At 40.8% G+C, this 21,872-nt stretch overlaps 1 protein-coding gene across 2 annotated transcripts in view; it reads right to left on the bottom strand.

Annotated features, from left to right (window-relative positions):
• Window positions 1-1,790: 1,790 nt before the first annotated feature.
• Window positions 1,791-21,872, bottom strand: part of ctnna1 (catenin (cadherin-associated protein), alpha 1) — a 91,734-nt gene continuing 71,652 nt past the window's right edge. For both annotated transcript variants that reach the window (XM_028588861.1, XM_028588862.1), the window contains exons 16-18: window positions 17,734-17,839; window positions 4,820-4,954; window positions 1,791-3,712 (exon numbers count right to left, since the gene is read on the bottom strand). In XM_028588861.1, the coding sequence (XP_028444662.1) occupies window positions 3,422-3,712; window positions 4,820-4,954; window positions 17,734-17,839 (532 nt within the window). In that variant the 3' untranslated portion in view covers window positions 1,791-3,421. The remainder of the gene's footprint in view (window positions 3,713-4,819; window positions 4,955-17,733; window positions 17,840-21,872) is intronic.

The following is a 21,872-nucleotide window of genomic DNA, read 5'->3' as shown; positions in this document are numbered from 1 at the left end:
GGAATGGAGCCATTGTTAATAGTACACCCATAGACACCTTAGTCTCTTAATACATCCATGATAGACACACCTGGGCTTTTCCTGCGTTGGCACGTAAAAAATGTCTGCCATTAAAAGGGTCTATCACTCCATAATAAATTGATGATAGTCTGGTCCAATTGCTGCACAGCTTCTTCTCCTTTTAAAAGTATTTTAAAAGTTCTCCTATGACACTTGTAAAAAAAAAAAAAAAAAAAAAAATCTTCATATCTAAATGCATAGTCTGATATGAGATAGTTACAAATGTATAACCAAAAACACCTTTCCAAAATGTGTAGCTATGTCCACATTACCAACTATTCAGTTTGTCCATGTCGTTCCACAACCGTTGTTCTTTGTCTTTTATTTTTTAGAAAGCTAGAAATATATGGATCAGTGATGTGTGTTGAGTCACCCTGCATCCATCCAATTCCTTGCTCGCTTTTATGTTTTGCTGCAGCTATACACCCAGATGTGGTTTGTTGGATTTAGATAAAATACCATGTTTGTAGTTTCAACAAAACATTGGGCCACAAGTGACGTTATGACCTATATTCTTACCCAGGGATCTTATAACATTTCCCAAAATACTTTTATTATTGACAATCCCAAACCATGTGGAAGGTGACGACAAGTCAACAGCACCCATCTTATACAATTTGACAGTGATGTATACTCTAAAGTCATATAACTCCCAAGTATGATTCCAGTTTTCCTTTCAGATGAGTTTTGATCAGTAAATATTACTGCCATATATTTTCCAAATACCTCAACTTGCACTTGAGCATACTATTTGAGTCAGTGTTTTTGGTTACTTCCACCTCTGGCTTTGTAATACTTATTTATAAGTAATTTCTTCACATCTGATGTGATAAAAATCAATGTGGAAAATTCATCCTTAAGTAAAGGAGCAGTCAAGAACAGTTTGATTGCCAAAAGCCATCAGGCCATGGTGTGGAGTTCTTCTCACTCTACTGCCACCATGTTGCTCTCCATCGATTTCAAATCCATCTTCTGTGGGTTGTTCAGTTATTCTGGGAAATTTAAAATGGAAAAAAATCAAAATCTTAAGTGAATGTAGGTGAGTAAGTTTAACTCAATAAGGAACAATCATCACACAAATAAACTGTAATACTTAAACTGACCTGCATGTATGTAAGAATAATAAATTTAGAAAAAGTGGATTTGTCTTCTCAGTGTTCTCTGTGATGAGTCAAACTGACTCTGACGCGTGATTACTACTGCACTTTGGGAAGAACAGACAATTTATTCCAAATACTTCCTCGCTTCAGATACATTTATCTTCACATTGTGCACTTCCGTGGGTCGCTCAATGCATTTTCTCCACAGGCTATTGCTAAAGAGACACCACCAGAAGACTTAAGAATGTTTGATGTTAAAAGCTGCACTTCTCTTTTTAAGAGACTATAACCGACAATAGAGCAACCCAATTACAGAAGTTACAAGAGCATACTGTATATAGCCCTTAAGTCAGTAATGTAGACCGTACGGTTGGTACACATAATATACCTTAATTATGCACAGCAGCATATTTAGGGGTGTGCTAAAGCTCATTTTACCGTCGAGAGCAACACAATAGGTTTATGTTTATTGATAATATTCTTTAGGGCTTGCGCTTTTGTTAGTACAACATAACTGTGGTAGAATGGCAAAACAAAGCATTAAAAAAAAAAAAAAAGGAAAGTAAAGGTTCAAGGGAGGGGAGAAAACCATTACTTCAGTGTGCAGATAAAGACAAAAAAAAACAGTGGTTTCATTTGTAACTGTTTATTAAGATATAAAGCAGGCACATGAATATAAGAAACGTGTGCACAACAAGTCAGCTCTCAATAACAAACAATCCACAGCAAAGTTTGATAACACTCAAGATTTAAATCCAAACTCAAATACAGCAAAAGACAAACTGTCAAAATGCTGGTTTCTACAGTAAAAAAAAAAAAAAGAATCCATCTGTCAGATAATCACCCTGCTATAGTTCACAGATGTCAGATGAGCTAAACAAAAATTCAGCCACAAGACCAAAGCAGCGGGGGTTTCAAAGCCTCGCTGTACATGAATGCACCACTATGCAGCAGAATACTACGTAGGACTCAAACATCCCGCAGTTGTTACCTGAAGTTAATAAAAAAACAAACTCTCTCCCGTTTAACTTTAAAGCTCCAACTCCTGGCGATGAGTTTCTAGTCGTCTATAAAGATTGGGCCCGACATCAAACCTTGATTAGTGTTTGTGCTTAAGGACAAGGAATATAAACAATAAGCAGAGTTTAAAGTCCGTGAAATCCCCTCCTTTCCTTCGCCTACTTCAAAGCTGTGGAGAGAAAACGTATTGATCCCTCAATTTGGACACGTTCTTAGATTGTGGAAGGGTTTGGTCTCATAGTTAATGAAGCTCGTCAGCTTTGGAAGAGTAACGGCCACACGGTCCACTCGTTGTTTAGCCCGCTGGGTTCTCCCAGACTCGGAGGAGTTGAGGCCTATTTACAAAGTTTGACTGAACTGGTTGAATCGGTGTGCATTTTGTGTAGGATTAAGCACATAAACCAGTTATGCAGCAAAGGCAGGGAGGAATACTCTGTCACCTTTGGTTTGCTGCATGATGTGAACATGAAAACAAATACAGAAAATACATGAGATGCTTAAATTATATTAAAAAAAAGAAGACATTTATCAGTTAATGGGGTACATATCAGTCATTTAGCACTGAAAATAGTGTTCAGGTCAGTTTAAACTTATTTTAACTGTTTATAGTGGCATAACAAAGTATGTATAAAGTTAGAAAAAGGCAGGCACACATGGAAATGTATTGACTTTGGTGCCTTAAGAACCAAAACATATTTAAAATTTACCAGTTAGTCCAGCACATCATAATGAACTAGTTATTGCTCAAGTTAAAAGAAGAAAGACAGATTTTGCATAGTTGATATTTGCAATACAGAAGCTATTTTTGCCATAATCAGACATTGTAGTGGAAAACACCAGCGACCCCCACAGTATTATTATATAACTGGTTAGAATACAAAATAATCAAAAGCCTCTTGCAATTAGTTTTCATGTCTATGGAATCGGCTCTTCTTCCTCCAATAAACATAAGAGACAAATATATATATTTTTAAATGCATTCATCCAGTTGATTTCACTCTAACTGCATTTTCCAGAGAAGAAACAATTAATGCTACAGACAATCTGGATTTATGGAATAGAAATGAGGCCGTGTAGAAATATAATGGGTCAAACAGACAAGCTGTCTATGCAAAGGTAGAACAAATATGATAAAACCTTTTATTTCTGATAGAATGACAAGCTCTATCTATATATATGTATATTTATATCTCACTCATTGGTCAATATGTTGTGGTCTCGTGAATCAGACATAGGGGAGTCTAGATGCTATCCATGGCTTTAAACTCGCTCAGAGCCTGCACAGGGTTGATGAGCTTCTTCTGAGAGGATCTCTTGACCCGGTTGGTCTGGCCGTCATCCTGCTTCTCTCTCTTCACCAGAGGCTTCTTCTCAGGCGCCTTCATCCTCCAGGAGATAGCTGGCATGTTAAGGGACTCCATGTTTTTGCTCTTCTGGTACTTAGTAGACGCAACGTAGGAGGCCTTGACGGTGGACACCACTGTGTTCATCAGGTTCTTTGCAGCCTGAATAAGGGACATGGCGCTGTCCAACTGAGTACATGGAAAAGACCGGAGAGAACATCAGAGAAACGGTTAGCCTTATAAAAACAGTGAAAGCAAAGCCTGTTATTCTTAAATTTACATTGGTTTTGAATTCATGTGTAGTGACAGTAAAATGTTCCCGTCTTTCTAATGTCGTCCAGTCTTGTACTGCGAGTTTTCCCGGCGGCAAAGCCAAAGCGTTTGTACGGAAGAGGTAACTACCTTTCAGAGTTTGTCTGGCATACAACAGATTTAAGAAATGTGACAATTAGGGAAAAGGTCACACTAATTTAATCTCCACAAGAGCCTCCGAGACAATGGTGACACCTGACTGGAACTGTTGGAAGCATAGGCTCATTTCAGCCCCACAGAAAGCAGGGAGGAATTCATTTCTTCCTGGACACAGCCACAACCTATTTTAATTCATTTGATTGGCAACTAAGTGGTTAATGAAGGTTGAAGGGGTCTGTACACATTTGTATATAGTCTTATCTTAAGTAGCATTAAGGGTAGGAAACAATTGGTCAACATTACACCATTAGTCCTTTCCAGCACAGAGAAATCCATTATTTCTGTTATCCGTTTATTTGATATAAAATATAAGCTGCAGATTACAGTGCAGAGAATCAATCATTAACTAATCGCAGCCAACAGCCGATGCCATTAAGGCTTTCTTTTTTTATGTGGGCAACACCAGATAATAAAACTTTAGAAAGTAGCCAATGCATTCTATTGATTTAATCTTCTTTCTAGCTGGATATTTCATCGTAAACAAATGCAATTCTGTTTACAGTAATCGTTTCTCACCAAAATACATTGTGTCTATTCTTAAGGCTTAAAAGTTTTTGTGAATTTCAATGTTTTTGAAACCTGCACTGTTTGCATCTGCTGTCGCTCTTCTTGCTCTCCTCTTTTGTTGTTATGTTGTCACTTTTGTAGCTTCATTACAGTTACCCCCACTGACTGACAGCACGCTGCAGTCCTCAAAAATTCTTCATAATAATAATTTAATACCCCATTTCAACTGCTCTACTATAGTCTTTAGTTACTGTGGGGCATTTGGCACAGTGACGATTGTAGGCAATGTGTCCAGGGTTAAAAGGATGTTGAACTTACCCCAGAGACAACCAGCTCTCCTCCCAGGTTCTGCACCTCTGCCTTGACTTTGCTGCAGATGTTGAGCTGGTGGCAATACAAGGCAATACGCTGCAGGTAGGCGAGCAGGTCCTGCTTACAGGTAGAGTCAGGGCACTGTGTGGGAGAAAGACAACATGCATCAACCTCAACATCGTCAAACAAACAGGTCTGTGGCTATAATACTACCTGCTTGCAGGTTGTACACTGAATCAATTTTTGGAACTTGCTGGTACGACTCAATCTGAATATTTATGGGATTCTACAGACGCAATGATCTCACACTTTATCAAGATGAGTTAGTAGCAGTTTGACAGGTAAGGTAAACACCCACATCAGGGCCGTGCTCAGTGCCAAAATGACAAACGCACGCCCACAACTGGTAGATTGATAACTCATCTTCGCAGGGTTAAGCACGATCCAAGTCACACAGAATGCAAATTCTATTAGGCAGCAAACACCGCTGTCAATCAATTACTTTTAGGTGGTGGTAAAAAAAAATCTTGTATAAAGTCTTTTTGGAAACAAAAATACTTGATCCCAAAGTGTAAACAGCAGCCCTGTTAGATAGGAAACGTCTTCAAAATGCAACAAAGTCATCATCCCACCTCCCATCAGTAATCTGGGTTCTTGCAAGAAACAAGTTTGAGAACCCTCCATCTTAACAGCTTAAACAATGTCGTTAAGTGTACAGGCGCAAAAAAACTGCTCAGGGTTGGAGAAGCATTCAGAAAGACTTGGATACATCCAATTTATTCTCAGAGGAAACATGCAAAGGATAAGAAGAAACTTAAAATGTTTGGCAAAACCGAGACCATGAATTCAATACCAAGTTGAAAAAGCCTCTTTTTCCTGTTCCCAACGAGGCATTACAATATTGTCAAAAGCCAGCTGGGGACACAAAATACTTTGGAGCCATAAAAAAATAAAAATTCATCAACTTCAAGAAATCCAATAAATTATCATAAAACCCACTTGGAAGTGGCAATATGCGAAGAGCTCCACAAATTCATATCATTTAGCATTGGCAATCTTTTTGAATTATTTCATCTCATCATAATTAGACTCTGGTTCTACCTTGAAACAATTTCCAATCTCTTTCCTAGTTTGCTGAACAAGTCACATGCCAGCATAGTAATTAGGCCACAGTACTCTTGTTAGCTGCTCATCAAGTGACAGACGTAAACACCCTGATGGGGGCTCTGACGCTTTACATCACATTGTAGATCTCAGCAGAGTGACCTGACACACTAGCAGTATGTCAGCGATGACCATGACATGGTGTTTCTGACTTGTTACAGATCAGAGGCTGGCAGCTTTTCACGTCCCCTACTAATCTAACAATACCTGTGAAAAGCAGCGGGGCGACCATGTGAGTGAGCAAGCCAAAAGAAAATACTGGCTGAAACGCCAGTATTTGCAGGTGCTTGGCAGTCTGGAGTCCTTTGCCACCTGTTAATGAGTGCAGGGAAAAGGTGAAAGGGAGTTAATAGCAGCCAACCTTTTAATTGATGGAATCTCAGCAGGAAGGAGTTGGTGAGGTCAGCGCTGACGAACACAAGTGTGCATAGTATTTGCACGTGTCTAGGCAAACGGAAGAGGCATTTTGTCTGGCCATAAGTGAGCAAATAACACACAGGGCGAACATCTCACAATAATGGCCATCACCGCTATTAAAAAGAACTAAATCCACATAGGGTGAGGAAACCAAGCTTTCGTTTCTCTATGCAAAGAGAGAAACGAGAACTGGACGAAACGTATCTGGCATCAAGATATTCTGACACTTCAAAAACAGACTAGGACTTATGATGCTTGTAATCCTGCTGAGCGCGTCAGTATCCCTGGTGCGAGTAGAGCGCTCCGCTGAATATAGTGCACTCACTCCCAGATATACAGCCAAGCATGCATGCATTTATACACCACCCCAGCCAGCACAACTGTGCTCATTCATACATGTCATACATCAGAGTGATGGGTTGCTACCGTATAGTAGTGCAAGGACACAAAAAATACAAGCAACATTCTTTCACCATGCTCAAAGAAGTCCAGCCTATCTACATACATCAACACAAATTAAGGGTGACAAAGCCAAATACAACTAAACCTTATAAACTTATTGAGGGTTGTATAGAAATGTATAAAATGGACTACATCTTCTCTGCCACTACCATCCACTCCTGATTAATAGAAGGATGGGCTAAGTAGAGAGGAGGGAAATATAATGGTTGGCATTCTATTAAAGAAAAGGTATGCAAGAGGAGATGAGGGGGGCAAAAGAGCTGGAGGGGATGATCAGCATACATGCCTGAGAGACTGGAGACAATGGGAGGACAAGGGTTTAAAAAAAGAAGAAAGTAAGTAATTGGAGAAAAGACAAGGATGAAGAGAGGGGGGAAATCCAACTGGGGAAACGAGGCATAGACAGGAGGATTCAACTGTAGTCGGGAGGGGGGGTTTGGGTAACTAAGAGAGAGCGTGTGCGTACAGAAACACACATGCAATAGCAAAGACCTGGGATGAGGCTGAATGCAGCAGCCATGCTAATGAGGGCTTGAGGAAGTATTCAGACGGCTGAGAGCAGGGCACCGTGAAAGCATCACTTGTGCTCATACTCAGCTCAGCTGCTGGCTTCACTCAGCACTCAGGAAACTCTGCAAGGCTGCTCTGAGTGTGACATGTGAATACAGAAGTTGCACAGAGAAGAGACAAGAACACCTTGGATTGTTTTGGTAATGCAAATGGAAGCCCTGTGCGAGGGACTACCTCGGGTGTTATTCACATGCGGGTCATCTTTTCAGGAGCCAAAGTACCTCACTGACTAACAGCACTCAATCAGTGTTTCCACAAACCCAATGTATCAGTAGGCAACTCACTTTTCACAATAAACCTTTTTTAACCCCGGTTTCATACTCAATGGTATGAACAATTAATAGTGCAAATAACAAATGGGGCAAATAATGTAGGGGTACTTATTCAACTTATGTTAATGTATCTGCAGGTTGTGCAGCAAACTTGATAACACAGCAGAAAATCACATCTAACTTCACTATTCAAACAATTCATTTCCATTTCACGAAACAAAATTTGCTCTGGTGTGAGGATCATCGCTCTTGTTCACGTTGAGTGATGCTCTACTTCAACCATTATTACCCATCATTATATAAAAAAAAAGAAAAAAAAAAAAGAAATTGTCTTCTCTGAGTGCTGCTGTAAAATGTTCCTCAAGCCTGATGATATAAGTCTTGCTATTCCCACATGCTGTGTGGCCAGTTATGGACTAGGACAGTTAACCTTGCTTGCTCAGCTACTATTGAGAGATGGCAAAGCAGGGAGAGGGGCACCAGAGACTTCATCACAAGACTCTGGATATATTTTCAAGGCAAACTAATAGAAAAGGTGAGTCACCATCTTTCAAACATGCTCTTGTCTTTTCACTGTAGGCTTTAAGTGCCTTTCTCAGAAAAATAAAGGTGAAACATCAAAGTTGGGTCAAAGGATAGCAGATCACTATTCCAATTAGCTAACTGAAGCTTAAGGAACAATGCCTTACATGACTTTTAGTATGTTCCATATTCATGAGGGTTTCACTTCATAAGTGTGTGGGTAGCTCTTGAGCTACTGCTCTGAAGAAGGTCCAGAACACAGAGTAAAACAAAGCAAACATATTTTCCACTAAACAACACATACCACAAAGTAAGGAAAGGAAATGAGGCAATAACAATGGCAATTGTTAGGCAATAACAATGTCAACAAAAGGATTTCACTTGGGTAATGCCCATGATATAAATGATGATCAGGAAGGTCAGGACCCATCATTGGAAATGCCATGCAGTTTCGCTGAATTCCATTATACAGAGGCAAAGCCACTGTGCTGCTGCCCAGCACTGACCTTTTAGGACGCATCACCCACAGGAAACGCCAATTTCAAATATTTACTGACAGGGGAGCATTCTAACGTGCCGCTGCCAGCAACCTGTTGGGGGGGTGCCACAGGGCGGTGAACACAAATGTATTTTCTGATGCGTTTTGTTTTTCAGTCACTTCCTGTTTCGAGAAAATGAACACTGCCACTGTTCTCAGATCCCAGTAAGGGGATTCTGAACGTTTTTGCTTAGTGTTCTCATTGGAGGGGCTTTGCCTGTTGCTTTAACTTTGGCCTGGCTATTGGAGAGCCAGACAGTACAGCAAAACCGCTAAAAAGAACATTTTTATTTCCAAAAGTATACCGATAACTATGCATCAACCCTATAAATCCCCCCCATATCATAATGTACTGACAGCCCAATTTGTTCACTTGCCATGGTTAAAAACACAATCTCAAACAAACAAACAACATCCTTCATTCAGGCAAGCTTCTGTGTAGTGTTTTGGCTGGATTTTCATAGCTCAAAAAGGGAAGGAAGCCAAATCCAAAACCTTAGACCAGGCAGCACGTTTCACCATGTCACTTTACTGCTCTCACATACACAACATCTACCAGGGGGAGGGAGGGGGAAAAAAAATTGACATTTGTGTGCGGTAGCAAGTGGTGGATAATTAACTGTGCCTAACCTGAGAAAGGACCTTTAGGACAAGAAGCCACCGGGAACCTTGATCAGCCATGACACCTCAAAACTGACACGGGGGTTAAAGGGATGCAGAGATCTATGAATATATGTTACAGTGTGCGGACTGCCATTGGGAAAAATAGTGTGACTGAGATTCATGAAGAAGTTTGAGGAGATACAGGAAACAAAGCACTGGAAAGACCGGTCTGTTACTTGAGAACTAAAGTGGAAGATGTGGCAACGCTGGGATAGGAAATGATCGATTCCATGCTGTAGTCGGTAGACACTTCAAGATGAATACACAAACGTAAAAACATTTTAATATACTAAACTGAACAGTTTTAATGCTGGATAAAACCTTGAAAAGAGACCTCTGATGAAATTCAGTATGCCGGTGTTGTCTGTGCAAAGCCTAGTTAATGGGCTTTACAGTTAATGTGCTGTACATTAGATTTTGTCAGTCTGGTGCTGATTAAGTTACCGTTAATGGCTAAATATAAATCTGCCATGGTCTACCAACATCAATCGAGATTCATTTTAAAACAGAATGATAGCCAGATCTCCTCTCCTCACGGCATCTGCTAAAAAGATGCTCCATATTTGCGTGGGGCCAATTCAATCACGCTGGCACTTTGGGAATGTTAACGTGACACCGAAGCAGACAGAGAGTCTGGGTATGACAGGAGAAAATCAAGCTGGGGGCAAGCCAAAAAGACTGACTTTAGAAGTATCCACAGGGACCAATTAAATAGCCCTCGTCATTTTTTAATGTTCATGCTGCACCTGTCAGTCAGGCATTTCAATGTAGCACTTGTAGGCAAAACGGAAAACTTACCACCGCTGCTAGTGAATAGGCAGGTACTAACAGGTATTTTCAAACATTAGTACATTCACTTTTGACATTTAGACTTGAATGCTTTTTGACCGCTCCAAAACCTCAGATTTGCAATTGCAAGTTGAAAGTCAAGACCATCAAAGCTTTCAAAGAAAAAAAAATGTATGTTCCTCCCAAATGATTATCCACCTCTGGGAGCTCTTTGGTTACCAAACCAACTCTTTCAAGGCCAAACTCTTCTTATTCCTTCAGGATTGAGACAAAGCATTAACGTATTGAATTGTCATGGGTAAATGCCTTTCAAAACAACCAAGTGGGAGTGGATACATTTTCTCCACCAGTAAATAAGATGGGCTTCACTTGGTTTGGCGGAACTGCAGTTGGCTGAGGGCTGACCCTTGAACTGCTGAGCTGAGAATTTGTGGTCTCTCTGGGTGATTTTGCTTTTCCACTGCAGTAGGTAATTTACAACCCTGTCTGCTGTAAAGCGTCTAGGGCCAGAGCCGGGATTAGACTTTGACCAGCAACAGAGCCCATGGATCACCATAAATCTCCACTGATTGAATGCAAATTGGAAAAGTACACTATGTATGTCAGTATACATCATGAGAATAAAGCTTGCACAACACACACACACGCCCATTCTCTAAATATGCAAGCCTTATTTTATGCGCATGTGTTTGTATGTGTACATGCAAGTGTTTATGTGGTGAGAAGGCAAGCTGAAATTTATGGGCTACATGGTGGCTAACACATTTGCATTATAAATCTCAATTACATAGCATTATTTGTTTACCAGGCTGCTCAGATGGAATTCTCATAAGGTACCCTGCAGAGGAGGGTCATAAATTCTTAATAAACTGCAGTGCAGACCTTTGTACAGCACTGACCTAAATTCTGCAGCTCATCTCTGCACTACACCCATTTCTTTAAACTTTAATAAGGCTCTATTACATATATTTAACTGGTTTTCAGAAAACTCAAACTAGCCCATGTCCACCTAAACATCTCAGTTGAATACAACATGCACATTAGAAAATACGCCATGACACAGTCTTGCAAAGGAAAATGTGTTGGGAGATGCTGTGCTATCAGTCTGGGACCATCTGCCGATGTGTTTTATATGAGGAGTAAACCCCTTATAGGCCCTCCAGGCCAGAGGCACAGAGCACAAGTGATTAATATGCCTAGGTTAATGAGCAGTCCCAGCATTGCCTTTGCTCCTCTGACTCTCTGTCAGTATGTCTGCATGTTGGTGGTGATTCACTTAACTATTGCTGCTGGAGAATGTAGACCATCCCAACGTGCCATGCCTTTACTGCAAGTAGGCCTGTGGCATCTCCTGCTTTGTTAAAGATACGGCCCTAAATATAAACAGTCTGCGTAAATAAATAAATTTAAAAAGACCTGCCACCTGGCAATTATACTGCTAATTAAAAGGCGAAGCACTCTTAATGGATTCATCTCTCAGGAGGGATGTTCCTTTCTCTACACAAATGCACTCCCTTTTTTCTACCTCTCCTATCTCTCCATCATTCTCCACCATACCCCATGTCCATCCCTGGGAGCCCTGGCTGATGTGTTACGGTTAAGTGTCGACTGGTTTGCTAGTGTTTTGGTCTCTGCTGAGAGAGAAAGGCTAAGAGGGACAGCTGGATGGGTTCAGAGGCTGCAGGGGTCCTCACTCTTGGCAAAGACTTATGTTCCAACAGCCAAAGCTCTTCATTTATTCATACTTTGAGTGCTTCAAACCCCAAAATCCCCTAATAGTGTGTACACACACAAACATACATACATACATATACACAGAGAACAAGATAAAGACACGAGTACCTACAAATAGTTGAGGATGGGAGAATAAAATAGTTCAAAAAAATCTAACGCATACATGCACGTGCTTGTGGAAAGTCAGGCCAGTCAACAGACTTGTTCATATGTAGACGCCACACACACACACACACACACACACACACACACACACACACACACACACACACACACACACACACACACACACACACACACACACACACACACACACACACACACACACACACACACACACACCTGCACACACCTGCACAGTTGCCCATCTGTTTTCTTTGGGGGATAATGTGGTTTTCATTAAAGTGAATAAGCATCTTCAAAAGCAGCAGTGAGGCATAAAAAAAGTCACTTTCCAGAACGGCTTATTCCCTATTCAGATGATTTGGATTCAGATGCAATTAGGTCAGACCAGATACGACTTGTACTTTGTGATAGACAGGGTCCTGTAATATTTAGGATCTGAGGTCACCTTAAATAAAAGATCAGACATGCACGGCTCTTAGAGGCCAGCATCTCATTATGGACTATGAGGGAGAGATCTAAATGCAGATGTTTCCAGTATGTGTTGGCATAATTAAAATCCATTGCCGTGGACCAATAAGACTAATGTCCTTGATATACCTCTTGCATCCGCTTTGAATTTATGGAAAATGTTTTATAAGCATGCGATTTTTTTGGTGCCAATATCAGTATATGTGTATATACCTCACAATTGCCCCAGCAGCATCCCCAACACATCTCTGCTCATGTTAAACAACCAGAGGGGGAAAGCTATGATGTAAAACAACGTAATCCTTAAATCAATTATTAACCACTGCCTTGAGTAGGCAAACCTGGATTGTTTAGAGACCAATATTTAATTATGGTGTCAAATAGGTTCAAACAGATTTGTTAGTGACCAATGCATAACATTAAAATCCATGCGTTGTAGTCAGCCTTGAAACATTCAACTTGTATTAGCTCATTACCTAACAAAGAAGCTTTATGCTGTTTTAACATGTTTGCCAACAAATCAGTAGTGATGTGAACAACAGCAGAGCAAAAGAGACTGGCAATGTTACCGAAATCCTACAGCAAACATCTAAAGCCAGTGTGCGCCTTCCTGAGCGACAGCGTGTTCTGGAATAGAAATGGAAGACAGACACAGCTGCTACATCTAAACCACAGAAGCAAACGATGTGTTCACAGGCGAAGACCTCAATCTGACAACCATGTCTTGTTGCAAACATCACAACTAAACTCGTCCATGATTTAACAACAAAATGTATACATATTGCAGACACAGAGGCTATAAGTCTCTAAAAGATGGCAAATGAATAAGTTGGGGGATAAATCATGTACAGTGTCTCTCTGAGGAGTGGTACAGTGCAAGTATTTAAGTGAAATATGAGGCCATGGATAATTGAATGTGTGTTTGCCAATGTCAAGGACCATAGTCTCTGGGTTAAGGGGGAAAGATGATGGAATCGGGAATTGGGGAGTGGGAGATGGAGGAACGAGAGAGAGGGAGGGAGCGTTTGATCCTGAAAGAAATTGGCAAAGACTGGTAAGGGGCGTCTCATGAATAACACAAATCATATCAGTTGTTAACATATGAAGGACTTTGCCGTGCAAGCCTTTTACTTGGATTTGCTCCTCAAGGTGCAAATGCGAAAAAATTAAATAAGCATTCGTGCAAAAAAGAAATGATATGTACTGCATGTTGGTTTGTTACTATCTTTTAGTTTAGAGCTCTTAAAGTACTGTATTGGTCCGAATACAAGACTTTGTTTTTTTCTTCTGGAAGTATGTCTGACAAAGGGGGGTTGTCTTATATTCGGGGTCTAGACTTTCAGCTGTTCAAGTCTCAGAGGCTGGTTTTAGATTGTATGGGACGTTTTATTTTAACGTTACAAACAGCAGTTTTAGACGCCGCCTCAACAATCGCCCGAAAGCACTGTAACGTTATATGGTCAAGCGCCCAGTGGCGTTCGAACGTGTTCTCGCCGATTCTTCACTAGTAGTGTAACTATAGCAGGCATCTCACTATCACTAACGTTATCCACTTTCATATTTAAATGCAACAAATGATAAATCCAGCTCCAAAAAAGCCTAAGAGCCGGAAGTTAGAACTGAAGTACAACGAGGCGTTGTCATGGAGAGGATACACCGTCCAAAAATGCCAACAGCCAGAGAACATCTCACCATGGTCCTCAAAGCGGCCGCATCCAAGAGATTGACAGGAGAGTGTGTGATTGCGTGACTGAAAAACTAAATGATGGGATGCCCGCTACCAGAGCGGTCATTTAGCTGAAGGCCGTGGAAAGGTTTACCGTTAATTCAAAATGTGACAATTTTATCTAAAAAGATAGTTAACATATTATTTTATTTAAAAAGATGTTTAAAAACAGCCTACCTTGTTTTATTCAATGTGTTTTTATTAGAATTATTTTCAAATAAAATTATTTTCTTTATGAAAACAAGATTTATTTATCCAAAAACGAGTCTTGAGAGACCAAGAAAAGTTGTGCCTCCTATTTGGAGTCTTTAAATCTGGCTTACACAAAGCGCTGTTCAGGACAACATTTAAAAACCAAAAGGAAGGGGTGTCAAGATGCAACCAGCATGAAAGCTTTGCTTTTTCGAGCTCAACAATGCCAGTTCCTTCAGCAACAGAGCAGCGGGGAACCAGTTGTGCATTTAGGTAATAAAATACTTTACTCAACTCTACCCATGGTGACAACTAGGGATGCACCGATTGTAAAATTCTGGGCCGATACTGATACCGATGTTTAAAATGTGGTAGATAGCTGATACCAATGTTTTGTTGTCCCATTTTGTGACAGGGAAACAGAGATCTTCACTATGAAAAAAATAACTGAACTCTGAACCATCTTTGAATGAGTACAAACTCAATCATACACATAAAACAAAACAAATTAAATGTAAAAGCCATGACAAAAGACTAAAATATTAATATATTATCCTTGGAATTTAACACGAGTTTTATCAAATTAAAATCTTTTGTAAATCCACTGTGCTGTGAGGCCAAGCACAAGCCAGTAGCTCATGAATGTGTGTGGCTACGACGTTGTAGATTTTGGGGAGAACGATGTCCGCAGGGATATGACAACTGGGCTGTGTGTAGGCTTTGAAATGGCTGGTCATCTAATGGGATGAACTCCATCGCCTTGTCATTAATCACTTTAGCTTCAGCACTGTCCGCAGGGATTTTCTCCCTTTTTCAAATCCTGTGGTTATCAAGGACGGAGGACGTTTTCGAAACCTCGTGCTATACTAGCAGTGCGTACTGATTTGGCCAAAATGTAGCATGTAGTATGCAGTATGCAAACAAAAGCAAAATCTGCAGTATGCCAAAAATACCCAGATGTCGTACTGATTTGGAGAAAATCTCCAGTATGCCTCGGACCAGTCTATCTTGCCTACTGTATCCCACAATGCAAAGCGCCGCAACAGTCACAACAACCGCGGAATGCCGTTGTGGCCAACAACTGGAAACTTTATACATTGTTCATCTGCTATTTCATCACTAAATTCACTTCTAATAATTTATGTGAGAAATCAACTATGTAGAAATATGGGCCGTATTACGAAAAAAGTATGGCTAATTGCAAATTTGGTCCATGCATTTGGCATGCGGGTCGGCCTGTCCACTTTCACAGACCCCGCTGTCAGCTGGCTGGAGCTCTCTCTCAAGAGACTCGGGGACAAGAGGCGTTTATTTCCCCGATCATTTGTTTAAATAACACAACATACATTAAAAGATTAACTGGAACCTGTGCTTTTTCGGAGTTATACTGCTCCACAAGAGATTGTGGGCATAATGTAACAAGCTCGGTGACCAGGCTGTCACTCACTCTCACGAGGATGGATACCCGACCCCGACATGCCCGGACAGATATTTAGAAATGACGTTCATCAGCGCGATAAGGCATTGAACATTTTAAAATTTAAAACAGCTTATTATGTAGGCTACTAGGTACTGCGCGCCTGTGTTAACGTGCGCTTGTTGTCCCACGTATGCTGATGCGCTCATCTGTTGACATTTCCAAATGCCTTGATACAGTCGCTTAATAAAAGCGGACGGACACACACACACAGACACACACACACACACACACGGGAGAGCAGCGTCTGACAGGGCAGAGATACCAGTCTTGTAAATAAATTATAATTGTATATACATTAGATTTAATATTTCAGTTCATAATTAGGGTTGGCTTTATTTGCTTATTTCACACAAACATTTTCAACATCTTATAAAGTAAACAAACAAAAAATGCAAAGATCGATAAGTTGTATTTTTCATTTGCAATGGTGGTGAGAGTTCTTTTTTTTTTGCCCAGTGCTTTAAGAGCTTTTTCAAAGGCTCAGCCTGGCCTAGCATACTGCAGAATAAAAACAATTTCACGCTTTCATACTGCATACTACTGATGATGAATGCAGCGTACAGTAGGTACTACATACCGCAGTTGTCTGCGGTATGTAGTCGGCTATTTCGAAAACGGCCTAAGTCTTGTTTGGTGGGGGTTTATTTGCTAATCTTTCTCTGACACGACATCGGCCATTGCCATCGGTGAACGCCATCTTATTTGCCATTGGCAGTCAACGAGTCGAACATCGGCCGATACCGGTGTTCTGCTGCTAAATGGGTGCATCTCTCGTGTCAACTTCTGTACCGTAGTCCGAACATTCATGAGTCAGTAGATGGTAAACTGATCTAGCGCTGGATCCCGTTGCTAAGAAACGACAACAGCTGCAGTCAGACGGTTGTGTGTGGGATAAACCCATAGACTGTATGATTATTTTATTAACATGGTTTATTTTAAAGATATATTTGTATTCACTTTATATACAGTATATGGTTAAATTGTACAATGTATTTCAGTTTAATTTAAAAGAATGCCCTGGCTGCCATTGAGGTCAGACAGCGATGAAAACAAACGGCAATCAAAAAGAGTGTGTGCATGAAATGTTGTCTCGCCATTTAAAAAGGAGAATTCAACCTGGTTAAGAGAGCTACGGTGCCACGACGAGAACTTCCATAATACATCAGGTTGGACAAGAATCAGTCTGATGTCCTCCTGTTATCTCATATCTCATTGGTTGTGCTTTGCGAGGTCAGCGGCATCCAAGGTCAAAGTTAAAATTATTTGAACTTTGAGCGCGCGGCAATTTCAAGCGGTTTGCCTCGCCGAGGGTAGCACTCCGCCTAGTTGGTCTGTACCGCTCTCCCCATACAAAAACAATGGTACAGCCCATCACGTGTAGGCAGCTTAACACAGCAATGGCACATAGGTGCGATCCTTTGAGCACCTTCTGAGGTCTTACGTCGCCAATACACAACGGGAAAGTAAAGTTAATATGATACTGGAGCAGGGTTTAAGAAGGAAATTACTTCATTTATAGGTCCTCATTTAACAAAATGTTTCATGTAATCACCCCTGCCTCAAACATGTCATTTTGCAATACACATGACATTAGTGTTAAGTGTCAACGTTTGTGCTACAATTTTTACTCACAAATGATAAAAAAATAAATAAAAAATGTATTTGTCCTTTGTGTTGCTGCACTTGTTGCTACTGACCGTGTTGATGTGGCACAATTATAATTGTATACTTGGGTCGCTAGTAGAAAGGTGTAGTCTACATCAAACCCTTTGGAATGGAGGTTCATTAAGGTCTTACGTTGTCAGCGATGGTGCGGCCCAGCTTGTCCATTCGTGATCCTGCCTCTGCAATTTTCTTGGCAGCGCTGATGACATCCGACGTATTCTTCAGTGGCCCTTTGCCCCTGGGGAGAAGAAGTGGAAAACCAGTCACCGTTTCTGATCTACAGCAGCCTCATTCAATATGCAGGAGCCGCATCTCAGTCATGAAGTGGCTGTTTTGGAAGGTTGTTTCCGCGCACACAAACAAACACACACACACAAAAACAGAGGAAAGTATGGATAGAGAAACTTGACTTATGGGAATAGTTTAGGAAAATGTCACAGAAATACATGTTTATGCAAGTGCACAGGTGATTCCACACAAGAAAACACTAAGGGCGTTTTCACACATACCTCGTTTGGTCCGGACTTTCTGACTTTTTAGTTGATCCGAACCAAAATTACAGGTGTGAAACCTCCCCCGGACCGCGGTCAGTATCAAAAGACCAAATTTTGGTCCGATAAAAAGAGGTGGTCTCGGTCCGGACCAAACTGAACCCTGGTCCGGTTCGTTTATAGTGTGAAAGCATTTTTTGGATGGTTCGGACTTTTGGACCAAGTACAAGAAGCTCTGGCAGGCTCTCCTTGTGTTACAAGACCGGGGAAGCTCCTTTAAGGTGCTTAGTGAGAGAGAGTGACGGTGACTGAATAAATGCTCCAGAAACAAAGTTCCCGTGTCTTGCTTCTCAACATCACAACAAAACAAAAAGGGCCGCGGCAGTAGGGGGAGAGCAGCAGTCAGTTGGAAAAACTCCGACACAGAGAGAGCATATGAGAGGACGAGGAAGCCCTTCAACAAACCAATCAGTTAGAAGTATCTGGAGACGTAGCTCACGTATGTGATGACGGCAGGACGTAGGTTTGTCACGTATAGATCTTTAGTGCGCTTGCAAAACTGCAGTGTGAAACCACAACTTACCGGATCAAATGTATACAATGTAACAAAAACATGAACCTTGGTCCGGACCTTGGTTCGGACTTTCGTGTGTGAAAACGGCCTAAGAGTCTGGCACCATATTGTTCAGTCAGAGCTGAGCCCGATAAAGCAACCCATGAAATGCAGAGGGGCAGCCTTCACGCTCAGGGCTAGCTGTAAAGATTAGGACCATGGCGCTGTACTCTTCTGTTGCACAATCACCCCACTTACAAATCCTGGTGTTAAACTATTATTTCCTGTAATTTTAGCAAATGATAGATAAAATATGTTAGTAGCATGCTTTTAAGAAACTGGCAGCATTATCCTATCCAGAAATTCTGAGGAAACCCTGATTCAAGAGGCCGTCATATTATAGTTTGTCAGCACCGCCATATGCTTTCTATCACAACAGAAATTCTCAGTTCAATCTACTAGGCCCCTTTAATTCAAGCAGCTTTGAGGGGTTTATTAGAAGGATAAGTCGCAAATCCAACTGGTTTCATGTCTGTTGGCGGAGAAATGTTGGTTGCCCTCAAAAACTCCATACACACACACACGTCATTTGTATGGTCATTTTCATCCAAGTATGGGACAAAGAAGCCAAAAGAGAGAAAAAAAAAAAGAGAATAGAAAGTAGAGATATGAGAGTACAATTGTATTTACCACTAGCATCGCCAGGCATTTTAGGGGTACTATAACCTACAAGTCCGATGCCCAAGAGTGCCTGTGTCCTTTTGCTATCGCTGATGGGCCATTAACGCATCATCCCTCTCCATCTCTATAGCACTGCGTTAATCTCTATAGCAGGACACACGCAGCCCCCACACATTTTTCAAAGCCAGATAGCTTATCTAACAGTTTGAACCCACACAAAACAGCTGTACTCTTAGCAGTGTCCAGTAAAATATGCTATTTTAGAAAGGAATATTTTCCCGCTGCAATCTGATGCAGTAATAGTCTGGTCATTTGTTCTTTGTGTCGTTCAGTTCAGTCAACACAAAATCTTGGAGGTTTCTGTGAGCAACCCCCGCTAATAAATAGTCTAGTTTTTTTCTTTTTTTTCTTGAAAAACAACATCTATTTGGATCTGATGCCGTTTTGACTTGTAAGCAACGTATAACCCGCAGTGGAAACTTAAGGCATTAAACAAATGCTGAAACATTGTTATCAATTTCAGCATTTTTATTTTTGGCAAGTAAACTAAATGGTAAATATAATCACGGTGCAAATTAGGGATGCACCAAAATGAAAATTCTTCGCCGAAGCCGAATCAAATTAAAAACTATGGGGGCGAAGCCGAATGTTTTTTATTTTGCGTTTTCTATTTTGCCAATTTGTTTAACATTGCGTAAATTAAATAATCAAAATGGGCTTTTTATTATTTTGACTTGCTTTTGAAAGAAAAACTCAATTACAAAACTACAATTAGACAACTATTTAACATTTTCTTTACCATTCCAGCAGACATTAACGCAACAACGCACAATATAACTTAAAATAAATAAATTTGTAAAATAAAAATATTTTTATTTCTTTGAGCCCCTCTTCTTTGGCCTTTACCTGACTGCTCAAATATGTAACGTACTATGTGCTTCCACTGTACAAAAGAGCACTCCGAGTGCGTTAAACAAAGTGAGAGGGCACGCGCATCACACGAGATAAACGAGAAAAGAAAAGAGACGGACGCTGTTCTGAGGTTGCGATCGTGTGTGCGTCCTTGAGACCTGTAAGCCCTATAATTAATTATTTAAAGTCTCAAAAGAGAGAAGTCTTCGTCCGCGTTTTGACCGGCACACCTGGAGCAAAGTTGATACAGTCCTAGTCTAACATCCACACTGCATTTATAAAAACGTGCGCAACTTTCACTCTACGCTGGTTGCTATTTGATCGCGTCATCAAAAACGCAATTGTTCGGTGAAATGAATTTGGCCTTTTCATTTATTCGGCCAAACACCGAAAGTCCTTTTTTTTTGTTTTTGCAATTTCCGTGGCCGAACATTAGGTGCATCCCCAGTGCAAATTATCACATTTCGTCAAACGAAAGAATGACATTTAGTCACTTCAGCATTTATATTTCTCTCCATCTCTCTTGTGTGCAGTGCGTCTTTCAGTTTAACAGTGAACACACAACCTGGCATCTGATCGCACACATCAACCTATAAAAATAATACCATTTAGTAGCGTTAGTATCTTGTTCAAATGAGTCACATTAATGTCATTCCTGATATTATTAAAGCATATATATGTACACACAGGACTTCTTTTTATAGTCAAACAGAAAGTGTCATTAGTTTTGCTTTCGTTTTTTATTTTTACACGTGAACAGATGACAACTGTGTGCCTACAAACCATGTGAATATAGGAGCATGTAAGTGAATACTGGCGGGCAATTGAGTTTCATTGTCTCAATATACAGGCATCTTGCAAATGAGCCGATTCGGCTGCGGAGGAGTACCTACGTTAATCGGCGTTTCTCCTAGCAAATAGGGTGGGGGGCGGGTTGTTACAAAAATCCCATCTTTTCGGTTCTCTTAATGTTATTCTATCATTACGCCAATATAGGCATGTGCGGAATATGCATTTAGGAAAAATCAAGGCAGAAGGAAAACCTAGCATAACAATGACCGTTCAATGGCGTGGGCTACGGTTAAGACTTTAGTCATTGTCCTAATGTTAAACATCCTAATCCTAAGGTTAAACATCAATTATTGACCATTCTAGAGCCAAACGACGCCCGTCCAAACACAGGACAGGTCTAGCCCTGACCTGACCCACTGTAAAGCTTGTCAGCCATTTGCGTTTTTTCTGCCCCCACAAGGGACTCTGGGACACAGTTGGCAAGAGGCACAAATTGGATTCAAAGCTGCTCTCTCCAGGCTAAAAAAATGAGCCATCCAACCCAGAACAGATGGAATTTTGTGTTCTGTTCTCTCGCTTCCTCTTTCCTCCCCTCCCACCTCCAACCCTTCCCCTCTCTTGCTCTCCCTCTGCTGCTCTGCTGTAAAGCAAGTCAGGGTCCTAGTGGAAGAGGAAACACGTCAGAGCACAGACTGGAAGCTCTCCAGGGACAAGTCAACCCCTGGAGACAGAGCTGCAGGCAATGTGATGGGTTCTGAAAACCTAAAACTTTCACTTGGGTGCGTTTGTTCCTGTTGCTAGGATAATGCTATAGTTTGCCTCAATTAAAAAAAAAAAAAAAA

This window comes from Perca flavescens, chromosome 10, assembly GCF_004354835.1.
Source record: "Perca flavescens isolate YP-PL-M2 chromosome 10, PFLA_1.0, whole genome shotgun sequence".
Classification (NCBI taxonomy): Eukaryota; Metazoa; Chordata; class Actinopteri; order Perciformes; family Percidae; genus Perca; species Perca flavescens.
This window is presented reverse-complemented; position numbering and strand designations above follow the sequence as displayed.